General features: G+C 40.3%; 1 protein-coding gene across 1 annotated transcript; it reads left to right on the top strand.

Moving 5' to 3' along the window:
* The first annotated feature begins 10,205 nt into the window (after positions 1-10,205).
* On the top strand, positions 10,206-20,266 carry tmtc4 (transmembrane O-mannosyltransferase targeting cadherins 4). Its single transcript, XM_084908405.1, has 18 exons — positions 10,206-10,645; positions 10,743-10,944; positions 11,032-11,147; positions 12,909-13,125; positions 14,586-14,673; positions 14,859-14,959; positions 15,166-15,258; positions 15,459-15,620; positions 15,915-16,117; positions 16,370-16,544; positions 16,905-17,036; positions 17,186-17,265; positions 17,358-17,465; positions 17,562-17,703; positions 18,087-18,201; positions 19,472-19,584; positions 19,728-19,797; positions 20,003-20,266. Exons 2-18 carry the CDS (start codon positions 10,783-10,785, stop codon positions 20,149-20,151), a joined length of 2,226 nt encoding a protein of 741 aa, XP_084764531.1. The 5' UTR covers positions 10,206-10,645; positions 10,743-10,782; the 3' UTR covers positions 20,152-20,266.
* Positions 20,267-22,059: the final 1,793 nt, after the last annotated feature.

Raw genomic sequence — 22,059 nt, 5'->3', positions numbered from 1 at the left:
ATTAGGCACCATCTTAGCTCTTTAAGTGATAGTTTCTTGCTCCTGCCTGCTGTGTTTCCCCTCATTAATGGAAGCTATTCTCCATCACCGTCCTCTATGAAGGGACTCTCCTCATGCAGGCCAAAGCACTTTGACAACAATAAAATTACTGTTAGCTTACACACCTAATTAAAGTGTAGCTAGTTCGCTTCCAATAGAGTTGATGCCATTCCACGGGGCTTCGACTGGAAATAGCTGCACTTACAGTCGATAGATGGATGCCGTATATGTTGCCTTCCTCCAGCTGCATCTGTCAGACAGAGTCCAGCTGTTTTCCATTCAGCTGTAGAGCACATCCATAACCCAATAACTGCAACGCTTAGTGTCAACATCATGCCCTGTTTCAGATACTTTTGCAGTACATAAACTCATCCCACATCCAACTCCAGAGAGCAAAAAGTATGGTTTTGTTAGAATTTGTTCACGTTCATTATGAGAACATATTTGTCCAAGCTTGTTAACTGAAGTGAAACTGAGTAGCCAAGGCTGAGAAAAAACAAAAAACACTCCTGCTCAAGAATAGCAGGTAAAAAAAAAAAAAAAGTTGGCCATCTATTTAAATACTATGCTTTGTGCAATTTTGCACATGCGTATGTGAGCGTAGGTTTTGCGTACTGCATATCTAAGTGAGTGACAAAAGGTGAACAAATTAGCAGTTCTTACATGCAGTTTGGCAGGGGGAGGTTTAGAAGAGCCTTGAACATCAGCAGCTACTGATGAAGAGCTTGGAAGTGCTTGAAACAGTGTTTGATTTTCCACGCAAAGTCCCTGTGGCTCAGCTCAGATTTGGATTCAGCACCTTTGAGGTGAGCATTTCAAAAGGAAGCAGTTCAACTCCATCGCATCAATAGTCGCTTACAAGAAGTTTTTGAGGAGATGAAACGCGTATAACGATACAGTGCTGTCTTTAAGCATAAGTTTGGGGATTGTGATATTAAGAAACTTTTGATCAGAAAAGGTGAGGCTTACAGCTGTATCAAAATAATGAGTGAGGAGCGCCTTTTAAAGAGGTTCAGATGGGGCGTGTGACAAGTGATGACTCAGTACACAGTTTTAAGTCAATTAAATCTCCCTCACCTTTGTTGTAGATGTCTGTTAAACCTCTGATACTCAGACAAAAATAGGAATGTTTTTCCAAGAACGCTTTGGAATCCAGTGACTTTAATAGGGGAAAGATGTAGAAAATAAATGGCTGTTGCATCTAGGAAAAAGACGAGAAAACTTTAACAGCTGAATACAGAATGCATTTTATGTTACTGACTAGGCTTAAACAAAAAAAGGATGAGCTATGCAAGCAGTTTTCTTCGAAACATGATTCCACTCTACCTTTAAAGTCAATCTAACCTGTTTAGTCTGTACAAATGTACAGTATCCAGTCACGATGAAAGAAAGAACACCCTCCGTCAGTATATAATTGATGCCCTGCCACAATTATATCAGTCTAGTTAAGGTCTGGTCATCGCTCCTCCACCGCCATGCTTGACAGTTGGTATGAGGAGTTTGTACTGATACCCTGTATTTGTTTTTTTGTTTTTGTTTTTTCCAAAATGGGCACTCTGCATTACGGCAAATCAATCTGCAAATGTTTGCAGTTTGTTCAGATGCATCTTAGCAAACCTAAGTCTTGATGCAATGTCATTTTAGAAAGAAGAGACTTTTGCCTGTAATCCTTTTAAACAAGCCATACTTGTTTGGTCTTTCAGTCAGTTTCTTCTGCAATGTCATGACCTTTAGCATTTAACATGTTAACTGAGCCCTGCAAAGGGTTCGACTAAAAGCCTTAAGTGCTAAGTTATCAGCTAACGCTAGCTTGGTTAGCTAGGTAGTGTTATCCATAAACTGTAGCCTAGCTGCTAATTGTTTAAAGCATCAAAATATTAAACTGCTAGAGTTTCACTAACCAAAACTGAAGCACAAAATTCCTGCACAGTTTTTACATTATACCCAGTAGCACAAAAGAGGTCGTGTTCAGTGACAAAAATAGCGTGTTCATTTTGATTAAAAATGTGATTTAGTTTTAGTCATAATTAAAGTATTGAAATTGTTCTAGTTTTAGTCTAGTCTAGTCTAAATATCATAGGATTATAGTAGACAAAGTTTAGAGTTCATTCAGTTGACCAAAATATAAAGCGTACAAGTTTGTCGTAGTTTTACTAGTTGGTCCACACTGTTTAAAAATTGTGTGTTATTTTAGTTTATATCAAATGCTAAATTTATACGCCTGCTCTTCTCTTTAGCGTGAGAGCTAGTTGTATCCCCTCCCCCCTCAAAAAAAGGTGCTGTTTTCTGGGGCAAATAAAATATCGAGTAATCTAGTATCACTATACTTGATCTTAGTTCTTGTCCTTGTGTATTAGTGTTTATTCAGTTATCAGCTTATTTTCATCAGAAAAAATGGTTGTTAATGTAAACTATGAAAAAAATGTACTGGTCAATGAAATTAACACTGCTCCAATGAGAAGATGTGAAGGATAGCTGTTAGCAGCTAACTTGTAATACCAGTTATTCATAAAGGCCAAACCTGTATTTTGTACCAGACATTAAGCATAAGCATTTAAAAACTGAAGTCTATGGGGACTCACTGGTATTTGAGACTTCTGCATGTTACAAGTATCACTCCCAGAAACAGTAAGGGTCAGGCAGAGGATATAATATGGGGTATTTTTCAGGCCCGGAAGTTGGTTCTTCAGTAGGCACAGCAAAACCATGTTAGTGGCAAAGGCAACAGAGATACTTACCTGCTCGATCATCTTGATTTCCTGCTTTCCCGTCGTTTCTTTAGTGACTTGTCACCATTGTCTTTGCTAGCCCTGCTCCCAATGTTTGGGTAAAGCCAATATGCAGAGATTCCTTGTATGTGTTATGCATGGCTGTTTTTTTCTCACATTGGTGGTTAATATTAATTTTTCTGGAAGGTTCAATATATTTTAAAAGTAACCACAAATGAGTAAGCTCAACCATTTTGCAAGTTGTGGCAGGGTTTCTTTCAAGGTTCTTTCCTTTTTTACCCTTTAACTGTTTGTATCCTTGTAGAATATTTAAAATTAGCTTCAGGACTTTCTGGATTGCACGTTCACAGTGGGATCCATAGGAAATAATATGTGCCAGAGCCTTCCTTTGCTCAGAAAACAGTCTCAAATCTTTGAAGCATGTATTCCACGAGACGTTGGAAGCACTCCTTTAAGTCAGACCTTTGTCACAGCAGACATTTTGACATGTTATAGCAGGAAAAGCACAGGTGTCTTAATGATGGCTGCATTCAGCTTATGAGAATTCCAGCTGTGCGTGCTGGCTCTCTGTCATGGCTTACTGAGGCACTTAAAGAAACGGAGCCATTGTTAATGAAATTTATTTCACCTGTGCTTTTCTTGCTCCGACAAGTCAAAAAGTCTGCTGTGAAAAAGCCCTATTCTGTTCCATGTTGATATGATTGCATCACGTAATTTCTGCAAACTTGTCAGGTGCACATTGATGCTGTGAATCCTTTTCCACACCACATCACAAAGGTGTTCTATTGGATTCAGATCTGGTGCCTGGGGATACCACTGTAGTACACTAGTGTCATTTTCATGATGAAACCAGTTTGAGGTGGCTTCTGCTTTGGGACATGGTACATTATCATGATATAAGCAGCCTTTATGAGATGGGTAAATTGTGACTATAAAGGGATGCCCATGGTCAGCAACAATACTCATACAGGGTGTGGTATTCGAATCATCATTGACACACTCATTTCCACCTGATAGGTTTGCCTTTTATGGCAAATTCTGACAGTAATGTCTTTGTCAGGGCAGAAATGTTTTTAAAAAACCCAACTTTCAATTTCATTAACATAGGTCAACACACATCTACCAAAACATAGAAAAGACTAGCTCAAAATATGACAGACAGAGAAAGTGTGACTTCATTACTACACTGCCGTTGCCTAGCAAATAGCTGCTCACTGCTATAATTATGTTCAAAGTGTCATACATCGAACCTTTAAATGGACGGCCATACTGGGTATGTGTTTTGCAGGTTAAGTGGAGAGTGGGTGTGTAGTGGTTTTTAAGCAGGGGTGGCAAAAGTACACTCATTCATCACTTAAGTAGAAGTTCAGATACTTGTGTAAGAAAATACACAAGTATCTGAAGTACTGATTCAACTTTTCATTTCTACTCAAGTAAAAGTGAAAAAGTACAAGCTGTGAAATGTACTCTGTGAAAGTAAAAAGTGTCTCTGCCAAATTAACTGAACCTCATGACATGTCATGGCATTTGAAATTACCTGACAAATAAAGTCTCTTTGTCCTTGCTTCTCTTCTGCTGCGCTAAGTTAAGTACTGTAGCCACGACTTATGGACATCTGCACCAAAAAACCCTTTAACACTCGAGTATTTTGCTATAAATGATGCATAAATTATGTATTTTTTTTGCTCTTTCATCTCTTTCTGTGTGATAAGCACCAGTAAAGGATACATCAGTAAGATTGTCTTGTGTGTGTTATTAGGCTCAAATCAGTTTGACTGCACAGTGATAGAAAATAATAACTCCTCTCAAATGTCGTAAACCTAAAACAAGAAGCTTGTTTTGAAAATGTAATGAGTAGAAAGTTGAGATAATTGTGTTAAGTTGTAGGGAGCAAAGTATATGTAACATGTCAACTGGTACTGCCTGCACACTAAATCATCTCCATTTGAGACTGAGTTTGTTTCTTTTTTCTTTTTTTGGCCTGTCTTGTTCGGTACTTTAGCAATCCAGATTGTTGTCTGAAGGCCAGGAAAGAGCCCATGACCTTTATTTTTTTAAGTGGAGAAATGCCATATTGTTCCACTTGATTAATCTATATTATCATTGTTTATTTATTTTCTTTTAAGTTATTACAAATTGGACAGACAGAGGGGAAGGGGGGGACAGTAAAAGAAGACACTGCGAAAATCCGTTGGATCACCTGTTAAAAGAAGAAAAGAGAAAACAAACAACAAGAGAACAACACAATATAGAGAGAACAACCTAGATACATGTAAGTAACATTAAATACAAAATATTGAATGTTATTGAGCAGCACGCAGGACCGACAGTGCACAATATGCTTTAAGGTAGCAGCCAAGGAAGATATAGTTTCTGTACCTGAGCACCCGGGTGTACACTTGTGTGCGTGAGCGCGCTTAAGTTCAAAAGGTTTCTTCATGTAACAATCTGCTAGAAGGTGTGGGGAGCCATAGCCCTCCCCCCCCAGAGCATGAAGCGGCCGCGGAGGAGACCCGGGCCCGGACATCCATAGGCTCCCCAGAGTGCAAAAAACCCAGTCCTCCTTGGGTTTGTTTCACAATTGCTCTGAGCCAATGACCGTGTTTGGGTTTGGTTAATTGTATTTGATTGCTCTTACACTCTAGTCCACTGATATGCCCCACTGCAAACACTGCTGTCACAGTTTCTCTGTGCATGTTATAAGATTTAAGATGGTTTATATTAAGAAATATTTTAAAGTAGATGTTCTTTTTGTTCTCCTGTGAGTTTTACAATGAAGACCACATTGTGGTCCCTAACTCCCATGAATAATGGGAGTCAACTGTTTGTGCTACAGGCTGAAGGAAGAGTTGGCTTGCTGAGACTGGGGAGGATTGCCAGCCTACCCCGTACAGTGTGGTGGGACTAGAGAGTGTAGCTGACCTCTGGCACAGCTGGCCCTGGCCTTTGACTGTGTGTTTTGTCCTTTATGTAAGTGGTGCACTGGTCTATTTTGTCTCTTAACTTTTATGCTAATACTGTAGCTGGGGCTGTTTCCATTTGATTTCAGTTTTTTGTCTCATAAATTATACTTTAAATTTTCTGATTCAGATGGATCAGACTGTTGCTCAGATATAGAACATGTCTGACCAGGTATCTGGCACGTGTTGCATACAGATAACTGAAAGTTCTACTTAAGTGCCTGGACTTTGTTACCTCGGCTGTTGATATGCATGTGGAATTTTGGTTTTGTGGTTTTCATTTACAGACGGATGGCAAATTAAAGGAAAAGCAAGCACCAAGCAAGAACCTTAGATTCCTACTGTGAGGGGAGCCTGAACTACACAACCTAAAAATTATTCTAAATAAAAACTGATTTTTATAGCTCAAACTTGAGCATACTTTCACACATACTTTAGAGTACTTACTACCAACTGAAAACATCGTATTCTTTGGTGAGTTACAGCAAATAAATAAGCAAAAGTAAAACTATGTATTACAATTAATTATTATTGTCTGAAACCAATAAATATTTGATGTTTGAGGTCTACAGGGGAAAAACACATACAGGCTCAAGATGTATTTTTCTACATCAAGAAAAATACATTGCATCTATTGCATCTATTTTTACCATAATAATGCATGCTTTTCTTACATATCTAAACTGTGTCTGTCATTAGTAAACATCTCCTTAATAAACAAGACTTTGGAGACTATCACTGTATGTCACCCACTGTGATCAGAGAGAAGAAAACAGCGCCAACTAACATTAATAGTTAATGATGAAAAACACATGCAGGCTACATTGTTCATCTAAGGACATTGCGTGCTGCTTAGTCAATTTATTTACTTTCACGCCATTTGACCCTGACCTTTCCTCTCTGCTGTGATTCTGTGTCAGACTGCACACAATCAATGTCTGTCCCCTTCTGCGTGATCACAAAAACACTAGACGCTCCCTGACAGGGACTCCACTGGCAGCCCTGTCTTCTTGCATTTGGGCCACTAGATCATCCATTGGTGGTACTGGGACATCCCCCTCATTATCTCCTCCGCCCCACCATTGCCGTTTCTGAAAGCGATGCTAATAACATGAATTCCAACAGATTGACATGGGTGAAGAGCCAGGAGATGAAATCCATACTTCATGCATTTTGCATGTAGAGGTAATTAGAGGATTTGGAGGGTATTAAATGCTTCTGCCAAAGTATCCAAGTTCCTGATGAGATGGTAAAACAATCATTTTGAAGTTTATAGCATTAAAAATAGACGTTAAAAGAAAAAAAGGGAGTAAATAAAGAATCATGCTAGTACTTTAAAGTGATTTTAAATGTTTTAGTTGACGAAGAACATAAGCAAGATAGATAGATATGGTCATGTTATGTAAAGCAGTGATTTGCGCCTTCAGTTTTAATGTAACCTTCAAACCTTGAGGTTTAATCCAACTGGTACAACCCATAAAACTGCCTGTGATGGTACCAAGGGCTATGTTCTGAAGCGTAGCCTTAATTATGCACACTTTCTTGCTGAATAAGTGTCTGCTTTTCTAACTATCCTTGAGACCCATGTTTAAAGGTCTAAGAATGTGCCCTTGACAATCTTTCTCCCGTCTCATCTCCCAGGGCCCCTGACTCTAGCCGTTAGGGAGATCGCTTGCCTTCCCTAAGCAATGACAGGTGAAATGGAGCACAAAATCCCAAAGCTCGCCAAAAGCCCTCTCCACAAACGCAGCACCTCTGATTCTTACATACACTTATCTTCACACGAAAACACAGACAAACCAGTGTTTGCAACACGCATACCTATTATCCTATAAAATAAACAAAACCAAATAAAAGGTGAATAAAAGACCGCACACTCGTGCTTTCCCTACATTTCTTAAAATTGTCACTAGGTGAAACTTAAATATAATATACTGTGTTTTATATTGTGTATAATAGAACATATAATAGATTGTTACCCATATATAATGTCTGAGGTCAATGTGAACTTGCTAATTCAAGGGGGGAAAAAACATTCTCTATACCCAAAAACATTAAAATCAACCAACCAACAGATCAGAGTGACACTATTTAAATGCATCACAATTTCCTTGCCTTTCCTTCAATGACCTACGGTATAATGTCACACAACAAAATAATTTCACTATTATAAGGGGAGATGTGCATATGATGCTATTCTTTTAAATGCAAATAAAAAAAATACTTGAATATATTCTGTTACACCTTACAATACTAATTGTAAATGAAATCAAAACACATGCATAATGCTTTGATTGAAAAACACATCACATGCAGGAATGATTACCCCTTCTTCCTGTTATTGAAGCCACTTCATAATTTGCATGACCAAATCACCCAAAAACAAATTGCCTTCCTTTTCAGTCATACTGTAACAAACCTCTGGATGGGTTTGCAGTCGAGTGCTTTAACAAAACCACAGTTTAAGGTGATAAACAAGTTACTAAATTACAGAAACATGGCAGATTGTAATTTTTTTGAATGTTTTTTTAACACGCATAACTGAAATGCTGGCAAGACTGTTTTGCACTGGTCTCTGATCTGATGTTTCAGCTGCTCTGCAAAAACAAGGATTGACAATCAATGACTGGATTATTACATTGTGTCAAAGGCTGAACCAGCGGGAGTTGCTAAACTGAGTAAGAATGTCAAAGGAGGAACACAGATACATTCAAAAAAAAAAAAAGAAAGCAACAAAAAATAATCATAGTTGAAGAAAAAGACAAATTTAACAGACCTTTTCACAGCAAAAAAAATAAAAAATTGACTTGTCACAGAAGAAAAGAACATGAATTGCTAATACCATTTAAAACGGTGCTGTTCTGTTCTCAGACATGACACTGCGACAAGAAGCCAGCATCAAAAATTAGATTATTCACATGCTTTTCCTAATATAACATGTGTGATTGGTAATGTCTTACATAAAACTTAAATTAAACCAGGTCTCTCCAATTACCAGGACAGTGCTTCCTTTTTAAAGGCGAATCCCAACTAAAGCCCCCTTTGTGTGAACCAGGAAAAGGGTTCGTGTCATCGCCGCATGACACCTGAGCTCGATAGGAAGAGCTGATCATGGATACTTTTATCATAATCCAATTAATGTGAGATGCTTCGCTGTGTGGAGCCAGTCTGTTCTCCTCAAGGCAGTGTTCGAATTAGAAACAAAGATCCAGTCCTGTGGCCAAAATACAATCAGTCTGAACTGTAGGACAGTAAAAGAAGTTTTCTGTGGCTCATGGCAAGATAGATTGCTAAATGAAAATTGAATATTCTATGTTGAATCAACATTTTTACAGAAGTTACAGCTTACGTAGTGAAATCAACATATGTAGTGCATCAACATTTAAGTGCCTGAGTGTATCGCAGAATCCAAACATATGTAAACAGACCCAAAAATTCTAATTGATAATCAGTAACTTTTCGCAACGGTTCTAATGAATGCTATTAATGGAGAAAAGTACAACTGTGGACCTCTCCTCAGGAGATCTTGAGCTGTAAAGTGCTCTTCCTTTAGAGTCACAAACACAACTGTAACTCCATTTTCACCTCAAAAGTATGAAAGCAAAGGGGCTGGTACTAATACAGTAAAGCCATTAAAAACAAATTCAAAGCCAAGAAAGACGATACGCAAGGACTGAAATGTTCTAGTATAACTGGACAGAGCCCTTCGATAAATTGGTGACCTGTACAGTGTGTACCCTTTGTCTTTAGCACTATGACAGCTCAAAGAGGCTACAACCAGGACCCTGAACTAGATGAGCGGAAGAAGGTGGATGGATGGATTTGCACTTAGTTCTCAGCACAAAACTGGAAGGCTATTATGACCTCTGTAATCAGCTAAAGAGAAGCCAATAGTGAAATTAGAAAGGTCAACTCCAACTGATCATGGCAGATGGCTACCCCTCGCTGCCTGGTTCTACTGGAACTTTCTTCCTGTTAAAAGGGAGTTTTTCCTTCCCACAGTCACCAGGTGCTTACTTAAAAAGAGGTCATCTGATTATTGGGGGTTTCTCTCTATTATTATAGGTTCTTTACCTTACAATATGAAGTGCTAAGAGGCAGTTGTTGCAGTGATTGAATGAACTGAATTGATTTGAATTGAATAGGACTTTTTTCTGTCCTTTTTTTAAGGCTCATTTACATACTTATAAACTGTTGGTAATATAAAATAGAGCATCCTCTTAAAAATAATCTCCAAAGTTACCCAAAGCCATCAGCGTAAAGCTTCAAAATAAAATGGAAGTTATTCCAGGAGGACAGAGCATTTTGATAACAAACTTTGGCCTACATTCACTGTTGTCCACCTGTTGATATTATTGGAAGAAATGTTTTTATGGCTTTAGAGAGCCTTGTACTGCTACACAATCAAAGCGCTCTCCTCTGCTCAACCCTGCACACTCGTGTATCATTCATCTAGCAACAAGTATTGGCTGACACTGAACACGTGACTCTGACGCTAAAGAGGAAGTCGTTTACTCTAGCGTGCACATTTGTTTACAGCCTCGAGTACTCTGTCCGTACCTCGGCAGGACTGTTCTGTGCGATTCAAGGGCTTTGCTGATTAGTATAATAGTCAAAATACTGTCCGAGCGCCACTGCAACTGCGCGCCTGTCATTTGTTTAGGAGCAGCAGAGACCTTTTAGCATGTCTCAGACATGCTAGCTGGCGACACACGAAGAAACCTTCCACGTTATACTGTGATGCCCCAGTGACCGCGTCATCATCGTACCTGTACATCGCCGCATTTGCATGCAGGTGGGATTCTCCTGTCTCTGAGTGAGTCAACGTGTACTACTCGTTAGCTATCTGGCAGACAAGCTAACATGGAGGTAACACAAGACACCGTGACCTCTCAGACAATGAACTGAGACGACAAGGTGTGTATGCAGCTTTTGCACTGTGTTTATTACGCAGTTATCAGTTTTTACAACCTGTGATTTGAATTGACTTCCTGCACCCATCTCTTCTCCTCAGGGATAATGAAACTGAATGACCAAAGACCCAGCAGTGCACTATGGCATTGACTGAAATATACTGGGACCACCACATACCCCTGCCAAAGCTTGCTCCTGTTCAGGCCAAGGTCACCGTTGCCCTGGTGGCACTCCTGTGCTTCATTAACAGTTATGATGGAGACTTTGTATTTGATGATTCTGAAGCAATTGTTAACAACAAGGTGAGTTTTTCATTCATCAGCAGCTTGACTCCAGTTACACACTTACACTGGCAATAACCGTCACTCATTTTGTTTTTGTGGTTGCAGGATTTGCGCCCAGCAACACCTCTGAACAACATCTGGAGCAATGACTTCTGGGGAACCAACCTGAGTAGCAACTCTAGTCACAAATCCTACCGACCTCTCACTGTCCTTACATTCAGGTAAGGAGTCCTACTTAGTGTCTGAGTTTATACACACTTTATACATTCACAGCTAAACTAGTAATCAGATTCAAATCAGTTTAATCTACAATTCAGTTAGAATAAACAGTGTGGACTGATTTATGTTTTGGTTGCGGAGGTGTGTCTCAAAACATCTGTACATGCTCCCTTTGTACATTGTACATTGTAAATGTGTGCAGATGTGCGCTTGTCTTCTTTACAAAAAGCCAAACTTGTTCTCTGTTGAGATTTTTTTTAATACAACTTTTTGGACTTCTAAAAGGATTAAAAAAGCACTACACAATAACAGGCACTACTGCACTTGAAATACCTATATGCACTCACTGGCCACTTTAATTTTACTACCTTGTTAGCACTATTCTGGATCCCCTTTTTCTTTTAGAACTGCCTATGTTCTTCATGGCACAGATTCAACAAGTTGCTGGTAAAATTCCTCAGAGACTCTGGTCCATATTGACATGATTGCATCACACAGTTGCTGCAGATTTGTCAGCTGCTTATCCATGATGTGAATTTCCCTTCCCACCTTGGACCAAGTGATCTGACTGTGGAGGCCTTTTGAGTACAGTTACCTCACTGTCATGTTGAAGAAACCGGTTTGCTGGAAGCAGCCATCACAAGACGGGTGGAGCTGACGGGAGTGGCACCTGGTGTGTGGTATTGCACCTAGTTTCTGCCGTGTGATTTGTTTTATTAGAAATTGCATTAATCAGCAGCTGAACAGTAACTAATAAAGTGGCCAGTGAGTGTATATTAAAGGATTTGAATAGACATGTGACTAAATGTTAACACAGCTGTTGAGAAAGATAAAAGCATAGCACATTCATCATTTTTGCATGTTGTATTGATTCAATAATCTGTTCTATCAATCTAATCATTAGACCACATCGCATGTGCACAGTTGACCTGAAACCTTCAATCCAAAAGAGTTCAGTCAGAATTTAAAAAATATGTGCTTGTAATTTCAGCCACACACATTAGAGCATCCTTCTTCAAGTACTTACTCATCTGTTAATTGCCAAAACCTCTACATGGTTCCTGTCAGTAGTTTAACCACAGTAAGGACTTGACTGAAAAAGCATAACATCATACTGTTTCTGTAGGTTACTTCTTCCTGTAGGAACTTGCACAATATTTTAGGTCAATCAGCACCTGTGTGCATGTTCTGACAGCAGGAAATCTCTCTATAGTTTCTCTTTCAAAGATGTTTTCAGGGTGGAGGAAAGGTACTTGATCCCCTAAAAACTGCAGGGAAGAACTCGACAGCAAACACAACCACTGGAGTCTGGTGGATAACGACAGACTCGAGTAACAGTCTTCTCCAGTCAAACGTTACCAACAGCTGCTTAAAATTATCCACAGGGAAACACCAGAGACTGCTATATCAGTCTGATTTTAATATATTCATCACTTGCAGTTTGAAGCTGTTGCAAATTGATTACATCACCTTGTGAGGCTAGTTAACCTGCAGTGGAAACGGAAAGGATGATTAGGGGCCATTGCTGTAAACGTTTGTGCCATTTAGGAGTTCTGTTGTGTTTCTACAGTGGGAAGGTGCCTTTCCTCTATTCTTTGCATATAACTGTGCAGTTGATGGTGGTTATTGATGACCCTCACCATGTCCCATTGGCTTCATCGTGTCACATTATGCTTTATAATAGCTTCACCATCCTCACACATATACTTTCCTACACCTGCTGTACATTCAGCTCTAGTTTTTCTCTTGTCTCGCTGTTGCAGGCTGAACTACCTCGTAGCGGGAGGCCTTCACCCCGTTGGCTTCCATGTGCTGAACATCATCCTCCATGCTGTCATATCCGCCCTTATGATTGACGTGTTTGCAGTACTTATTGGTGGACTGGCCTACGATGAGAAGGGCAGGATACTGAACCACGCTCCGAAGACCTCTTTGCTTGCTGCCATCTTCTTTGCTGCACACCCAGTTCACACAGAAAGTGTAAGTAGAGTTGAAGTGTTTATTTATATGCATAATATTATAAGTAAAGAGACAATCAAATAGTTCAGTATGCATTAAAATCATCATACACATGAGTGTGTAAAGATTCATATGTATGATTATTGTGTAGTTTGGACTTATTTGGGCAGTAGGCGTAGTCTCAAAACTGAAAATACAGTTTTGCATTAAAACGCAAACAGTAAAGCTTAAAGAAAAACAATTATAGATAGGTACTTTATTGATTTCACAACCGGAATTCATGTGTTACAACAGCAAGATAATGAAAAAAAACTAGAGTCTAAATAAACATAATTAAAGTGGTACACAGCCATGATGAGCACCTTATTTAGTGAAATAAAAAGGTTATATATGCAACAGTGATTAGAAAAACAAAGACTTGAGATTTTACAAGAGAGTAGTAAAATACCATTCATAAATATCTTTACGCTATAAATCTAAGAAACAGCTGCAAGGAGGTATAATACAGAAACATGTGATGGTTTAAGGTAGGACATTTTTAGGCTGTGTGGTTAGGAGATGATACACTAGTGAATCCTTGATTCTGTTCCTGTCCTGAATTACTTTTTACTGCTCTTTCACCAGTATTTCACATTTATTTCTACAGCTAACTTCTAACAGATGACATTTAGCTAGTAGTGTTTGGCCATGGTGTGTTTAAGTATTTCTTTTTATATATTTACATTATTTTCTTTCTTTCTGCATGCTGGCGTATGAGCTGTTAAGTCAGCTCCAGGTTTTTATTTGAACTTGGTTGAGCTGTTACTGTTAGGGACCTGTGCACCTCAATGAGGTAGTTTTGATTTTGGGCTACAAATAAACCTTTCCTAAAAACATGGTTTCAACACGGCGTCAAGACAAGCCAATCCAGAGCCTCCAGTGCTTCCGTGCCAAGAACAAATGCCCCATCTCAGCTGGGAGCGTGGGCCAAGGTGTGTGCGATAGTACGACCCGACTATTAGCCACGTTGGGATGCTTATTGACCTGCCCTCATATGTGTTTTTTTGCTGTAAAGCATGGCTGGAAAGAAGCAATTCCCTGTCCATTTCCCTTTAATCATGCAGGGCAAGGACTGGGTAAGACCTGGGGGGTGGGAGGGAGACAGACTGTCTGCTTGGGCCTGCTGTATGTATCAAAGCAGGCAACCACAGGATGCCAGCCATACTTTACACACACACACACACCGTATAGAAACACACACACACAACTGTGCTACACTGGTAATGAGAGTTTCTTCTGACATCTTTTTAATAAGCTTCCTTTTGTACTTGGATGCATTATGCAAAACTAATATATGGTGCATGTGTAATAAAATGAATAATTTCTAAAGAGGTTTACCAGATAATGTTGTTTCTTCAAGTATTTTTTGTAGTTTAATCAGTCCTTCCTTTCTCATGTATCATAGCTTTTATTTCTCTCCCTTTTCTCTCTCTCTCATCAAGGTCGCTGGCATAGTGGGCCGAGCAGACCTTTTATGCGCCCTCTTCTTCCAGCTGTCTTTCCTCACCTACTGCAAGGCTTTTAACAAAGGTAGGTACCTGACACGAGTATTACTCTTTAGGTACACAGTAATTCTATACTGCACAAAGCGCTTTCCATATGTCACTGGCATCAAAACGTTATCGATCTGCCAGCATTCGATGCATCTGTCTGAACACCTACATTTCAATCCTTTCCTGTCTCTGACCAGCGTGGTCTTGGCTTTGTGTTCTCAGGGAGTGACAGAGATGACAGGTTTTCTCTCCAGTGGGTTGTGGTCAGCCTCTTGCTGTGTGCTGCAGCAATGCTCTGTAAAGAACAAGGCATCACTGTCTTGGTATGAAGTCCTTCTGTAAGGTCATTTTTAGATCTGATGTTTTCATCCTGTCTCGCCATCCCACTGTAGTTCTTGCTTACACAAGGAGAAGAAGTCTCACGTTTTTTTACATATATGTATATATGAAATGAGCTAATTCGTTTTGTTGCTGACCTATATACATTTAAATGCCATTTCTCCTTCTTTCTCTATGTATTTTCCTTCAGGGTGTGAATGCTGCCTTTGATGTCCTCCTGATCTGTAATGTTAATGTGTATGAACTCAGCCAGAGGCTACTCCTTAGGAAGAAATCATTTGATGTGAGTTAGGTTTGCACACCCTCCCCTGCTTTTCTGTCATAAATTATGCACTGCTTTGTATGATTTATGTCACATTTCATACACTGTCTGTATAAAGTAGTTTGCAATTGAGTACGTTAGCGATTAAATGGTGACTGAAAGTAACTAACAAGCTTTATATTTTTAATTGTAAGTGACAAGTGGTAATACTCTTGTGACAGGTAAGTGAGTTGGCGCGAATGGGATTGCTTACGCGACTGGGTCTAATGGGTCTTGGAGGCCTCCTGATGCTTTACGCACGCTGGAGGATCATGGGAACAGGACCGCCAGCGTTCACTGAAGTAGACAACCCGGCTTCTTTTGCAGAAAATATCATCCTCAGGGTAAGAAAGATTAGTTTGTAGAGTTTATTTCACAATATTTATTCATGCATTATAATTACAGACAATTTTATCTTTAAATGATTCTGATTGATCTATGTAATTATGAATTGACTTTATTGAAGCATATATTCCGTTTTTTTCATAATTTCAATTTAATTCACCATCTAATATCATGTTTGTCCTGAGTAATTTGCATGGTTTTTAAACACTGTGTTTACTTCAGAATTTTAAATGCTTTTTCTCCGCTGGTTTTGTTGCTGCTCTCTTCCTTTTCTGTTCCGTTTTGATTGGCAGATAGTGAACTATAATTACTACTACTCCCTTAATGCCTGGCTGCTGCTGTGTCCCTGGTGGCTGTGTTTTGATTGGTCCATGGGCTGTGTGCCTCTCATTAAGTCAGCCACTGATTGGAGGATAGTCTGGCTGCTGCTGCTCTGGTGCATCCTGGTAGGCTTGATAAGCCAAGCCTTATGCTCACAGGACAGCCAGAGGAGGAGGTGAGTGAGGAAAGCCATCTCAGATTTGCTGGAATGAAAGATGAAATAAAGTACATGTTGACTTCTAAAGACGTATAGTTGATTGTGACTATAAAAGCATATTCACCGCAGTGTCACCAGAGCACAACGCGTACTTTTTGCTTGGTTTAGCACAGACTGACAATTTTTTGGGTCCAGTATTCAGATTCTTAAGCTTAAATCTCAGTCCACATGTTTTTAGATGCTATGTGTGTGCTCTGTTTTCCTCACTAGGACTTTGACCCTGGGTCTGGTGCTACTGGTGGTCCCTTTTCTGCCTGCGAGCAACATCTTTTTCAGGGTGGGCTTTGTCATTGCTGAGAGAGTTCTCTATCTGTCTTCAGCCGGCTACTGCCTACTGCTGGCATACTCTTTAGGACACTGCTGCTGCCGTTGGTCCAAATACAGGGTACGCCTAAATGATGCCAAAAAGATCACAATAAGGCAAAGGACACCAAACACTGAAGCAGTTTCTAGTAAAGATTTATTTTCCAAAGTTGTCGGTTTAAACTGTCTTGATTTTAAACTCAAAATCTGTTTTCAAAACCAGCTTTGATAATTCAGTAACTCGTGATGCAGGGAAGGTACAGATATGAGAAATGTCTAATGACTTCCCTATAAAGGGACGATGACAGCAGGTGGTGTCCATGTGCTGCAGAAATACATTTTGCAGGTTATTAATTCAGTGTCACACATCATTTGACTTGAAGCTTAATATTGTAATGCTTTATAGCACTTGGCTTAAATGGTTCCTCTTCTCTTTTTGCAGAAGTTGCTGTGCGTCGTGGTGCTTGCACTGTTGTGTGTGTATGTAGTGCGCTGTGCTCTCCGCAGTCACCAGTGGCGTTCAGAACAAAGTCTCTTCACCAGCGCCCTTTCTGTCTGTCCGCTCAACGCCAAGGTAAAAAAAAAAAACATAAAAAATCAGTGATTTGTGCTTTCCCGCCTCACTTCAGTTTGTGCCAGTAAATTATTTTAGTGCACATTTGAAAATGAATTTTAGTCATAGACACGTCCTGATGCTTTAAGTGCTAATGATTGTTCCCTCAGGTGCATTATAATGTGGGTAAGAACCTGGCTGACAGAGGGAACACCACTCCAGCTATTACATATTACAGAGAAGCAGTCAGGTATGTGTCCTTGCAAGCAGTTACAACCTATTACATTTCTGACAAAGAAACAGTCATTGACTTGTTTGTTGCATGTTGTTTATGGCTTTCAGGCTACACCCTACATACGTCCATGCAATGAACAACCTGGGGAATATCCTGAAGGAGAAAAATGAACTTGTGGAAGCAGAGCAGCTGTTGTCTAAAGCTGTTTCCATTCAGTAATGTTGTTTAACATCAAAGTTTACACCAACGAGTTCTTTTAACAGATTTAGACTCCCTGTTCATGGCTTTGTTTTCTTTTTAAAACCGTGCAGGCCTGACTTCGCTGCAGCTTGGATGAATCTGGGAATAGTTCAGAACAGCCTGCAGAAATTTGAGGAGGCAGAGAAGAGTTACTGGAACGCCATCCGCTTCCGGAGAAAATACCCAGACTGCTACTATAACCTGGGACGCTTGGTGAGGTCCCGGGCTCAAACCACGCACCATTATCACTGTGTAAGATTAAGCTATTGGCAAAACAAAACAAGGATAAGACAAACTACACCTCTACATGAAGCAGTACTAGCTCAAAAGTAGCGTTTTTAACTCTGTACGCTGACTGTTCTTCGCCAGATTCACTTAGCTGTTCTTCTTTTGCCATGTTTATATTGGTCAGCCTCAGGGAGGACACCCCTGACAAAAGCCCCACACTACACTAGGTCATGTGTAGTGTTGGCATTATGTGATACATGTTATATGTTTCTCTTCTACAGCTTCAATCCACAATTTAAACCAAATAAAAAATAGAAATTGTCATTGAATTCAAAAAGAGTTTTCTAACACTGTACCTCATATTTCAGTATGCCGACCAGAACAGACATCTGGATGCCCTAAACGCCTGGAGGAATGCAACTGTGCTAAAACCTGACCACAGCCTGGCGTGGAACAACATGGTCATTCTGCTGGACAACACTGGTAGCGGAAAAGTGCACATGCTCACACACAGACATGCTTTTAATACAACAGACACTAGACTACATCTATTTTATTGTTTTATGTGATGCGTTTTATTGTAAGTGTTTGTTGTTAAAAACCAGTAACTGATAACATTCAGCCTTTTGTGAATTTACATGAAAATGAGTCACTTTACTTAAAAAAAAGAAAAAGGAAAAAAGCCTCTTTTGTGGGTGCACTTTGTTACAGGAATCAGAGCCAAGAAACAAAGTGTTGTTATTTTTGGGAAGGCAGTAAATCTAAATGGCCAACAAGATTAGACCGGAAGAGCAGGAATCAGCAATGCTTGAAATTTATGTATTAAAGCTTTGTGTTCTGAGTTTTGAAGGCAGTCTTCCCTGCCGTGTGGAGAATGCTCTGATTTCCAAACGCTCGAGCCGTTTTGTCAGAAGCTGCTCCCGTGGGGGCGGAGTCTCCCAGGAGGGTACTGGAACTGTCCAATCAGGGCCCAGTATGTTCCTGATCAAACGTGGGCAAGCACAGCCAGAACAGCGCCCCCTCAGAGGTTCCCCCACCGCATTTGTTCCCCAAATCTGACAGAAATAATTCTACCCATCTCCCCAGCTCCACTCCAAACACACAAAAAAAGAGAGGAAGAGAAAAGAAGAACAATAGGTGTCATTTTGAAAAAGTGAGGAACTGGGAATATTGTTTTCACTTTGGTCTTGGCCCCTCCTTCTTTGTTTTGATCATTACACAAACAAAAGACCGGATCAGTGTAAATTTAGGCACAGTTGCGCATGTAGTCGCGTGTTGGCGAGCTGTCTGAAGGGCATGGGCCATGACTCAGGACATGACTGCCATTGTTTTGCCCTCCGTTTCTCTGTCTGTCTGTCTCTCTCCATTTCTGGCCAGACATCAGACGGATCTTTGACAGAGATCAATAACCCAGTGGGCCTTGTGTTCATCCTTAATTAGGAGACTAAACCAATCCTCCATGTGTGGAGAGAGAAAAACTCTGCTCTAGATACTGCTGACAAATAAAGCACACGCTCAGACTCTCTGTGTTTTAGCCGCATCTTTGAATTTGTGTTTTCAACAGTCTGAAACGCTTTCATGTTGGGCAGCATTTTTAACATAATCCCCATGATTTCAATAGGCTTTGTCGCATAAATGTTAGCTGCCTTGCTGTGTAGATTACACTAACAAATACATAGCATAGATTTGCTGTGTGTATATTTGAATTTTATTTTTTCTGACATTTTTAGTAATTTTTCGTTCTGTCTGTAAGGTAACTTGGGTCAAGCAGAGCTGATCGGCCGAGAGGCTCTGAGAGTCCTCCCAAACGACCACACCATCATGTTTTCATTGGCTAATGTCCTGGGGAAATTACAAAAATATGAGGTCGGTAAACATATTAGTACGCATAGTAGGCATTATAAGGATTTTATCCCTTACAGTACTCTGTGTCTGCTCTGAAATATGACTGGGACTAGTAAAGACAATTCAGGATATGCTCTTTTTTCCCCCCCTTTGTTTTATATCAGGAGTCAGAGGGCTTCTTTCTTCACGCCCTCCGGATCAACCCAAATGCTGCTAGTTGCCATGGAAATTTAGGTAAGGCGATTTTGGTTGTGTCACATATTTTAGTGTTGCTAAGAGCTTCCAAGCACTCAGAAGCAACAAATATATATATATTTATGCTTGCTAGTAAAAGTGTTATTGTGCAGTCTAGCTGTACCGAATGAGCTAAATGAATGGAATTAGAATCAGTGTAGCTTCTCAGCTTAAAGCAGCTTTCTTTCTCTTTTTTTCCCCTCAGCTGTGTTGTATCATCGCTGGGGGAAGCTGGAGCTGGCAAAGAAACACTACGAGCTTTCTCTAAAGTTGGACCCTGAGGCTCCTGGGACCAGAGACAACTACAACATGCTGCGACGCAAACTGGACCAGCTTAAACGCAGCACACCCTGAGGGAACCCACTTTGACTCCTGCCTACTGAAGAACAAATTGTTTCACTTGATATTATTTGAGCTCACACTAATTCTGGCTTTGAAACATTTGGAAATAAAGACCACGATCTGTTAATAGAGCTTCTGTTCTGTTATTTATATGAAAAATATAAAAGAGAGAGGGGAAAGGAAAATGTAAAGCAATACAATGTTTTCTTTGCTAGTGTTAAAATGTGCATTGATTTCATCAGATGTGTCCAGGTTAGGACTGTCAGATGCCTGTATTGGCTACATGCTCTGCTACACTGTGCTGTTTTGTTGCCCCATTTGAAGGCCATGTGGACCTGATCCATGTTGAACCCCGTTCTCTTTTCATCTTTGACCCCATGTTGTGTCAGCTGGATAGAGCACCATGCACGTGCAGAGGGTCTGCTGTAACATTTATTTGGCTTGGCCCTTTTTCAGGAGTTCCAAATGTCCCTACGCTCAAACGCTAAAATAGTTTTGACCAAGAGTGCTAGTCTGCATGTGGTCATAGCATCAGTGTTTCTTAATGCCCATCTTTTTAGTTCTGACTGGGATTGCCCTATGAGCTATAACCACCCCCTCCTCACCTCTTTACTGCTCCTGTCACCACTGCAGTTAATGGGGGAAAGGTGTTTTTTTTTTTAGCTTGGACGTTTTTCTCAAGTGTCCATGAGAAGATGAGAGGTCAGCTGAGACAGGAAACCCATGGCCGGTGCTGGATGAAAACAGCTCTATAGCACAGAACCTTCAAAGGGAGACGGAGATTATCTCCCGGGGGGGGAGTATGCGTGCACGCACGCACATACGTTCTCGCACATGGGCCTGCTTCTCTTGAAGAACGCTGAAGAGGGGAAAGGCAACCCCAGTGTGGAACATCAGTCAACAAGTGTGCACCCGGGGTCAAAGTTCAACCCACTTCTATTTTTTCACCTGCTTCCTACAGCTTGCAGGAAACTTTTGAAGCCGTGGTGGGGTGGTATGGCTTTGCTTTAGGGGCTGCTAAGTTTGTTTGCACATAAAGTACAATACACCACTTGATGCTTTGATGCTTGAAAGATGTTACTGATAACATTGTGGGGGTGGGGGGCACAGCACACACGACCATCAATATCCTCTGTGTATATGAATTCTTAAATATGAGTCATCACGTGAAGAAATGTCTTTGTTACACGCCTGTTTTTATTTTCCTTTAAGTCCGTGGTGGATGTATAAAGCATCTGCAAGTCCCAACAAAGCAAAAACCTATAGTGTGCACACAGCACACTCTTAAGCATTGTTTCGTTTGCGATGAAATGCGTTTCAACAAGACTGGCAAAGGTCAGTGCAGTGAAAAGACTTCATGCTATGGAGCGAATGCAGACGCAAGGAGATCAAAAAACATTTGGATAGTGACATTCAGCACTGAAAGCGTTTCCCTCGTATTATTTTTCATCACGCCGTGTAACGCACAGCGCTGCCGATGTACGATTGGCCACACAACCATCAGCTCTTCGCTTTATGTACTTATGGTTCCTTTCTTTACTTTCTGTGTGATCCTTTCATTCAGTGCCTGCAGCTGACTGTCTAGCTGCACAGCTGTGCTGGCACACCAGTGGGGGAGCCCACTTTTATCATAATCATTCTTTGAATACCTTTCATTATCATAAAATATGTGAGTATTAAAGGGATGGATTCACCGGCCCCGCCAACATCTTCATTATCCATTCTGACTGACAAAAACCTGCTGTCCTAGGGAGTGACATTAATAAAAGATGGGATACTACAGCCTTATGAAGTCTTCTCCTTGTTCTGTGGGTTTTTCACTGTACACCTTTTAACTGCTTGGATGCTCCATCACAATGATATAATGAAATCGTCTCCCAGGTGGGGTTCTTTATTGTGTTCTATTAATCACACTGATGA

The sequence above is a fragment of the Perissodus microlepis genome, chromosome 16 (genome assembly GCF_051167445.1).
Source record: "Perissodus microlepis isolate ML-2025 ecotype Zambia chromosome 16, ASM5116744v1, whole genome shotgun sequence".
Lineage (NCBI taxonomy): Eukaryota > Metazoa > Chordata > Actinopteri > Cichliformes > Cichlidae > Perissodus > Perissodus microlepis.
The sequence above is the reverse complement of the archived record's forward strand: the minus strand, read 5'-3'. Positions and strand labels throughout refer to the sequence as shown.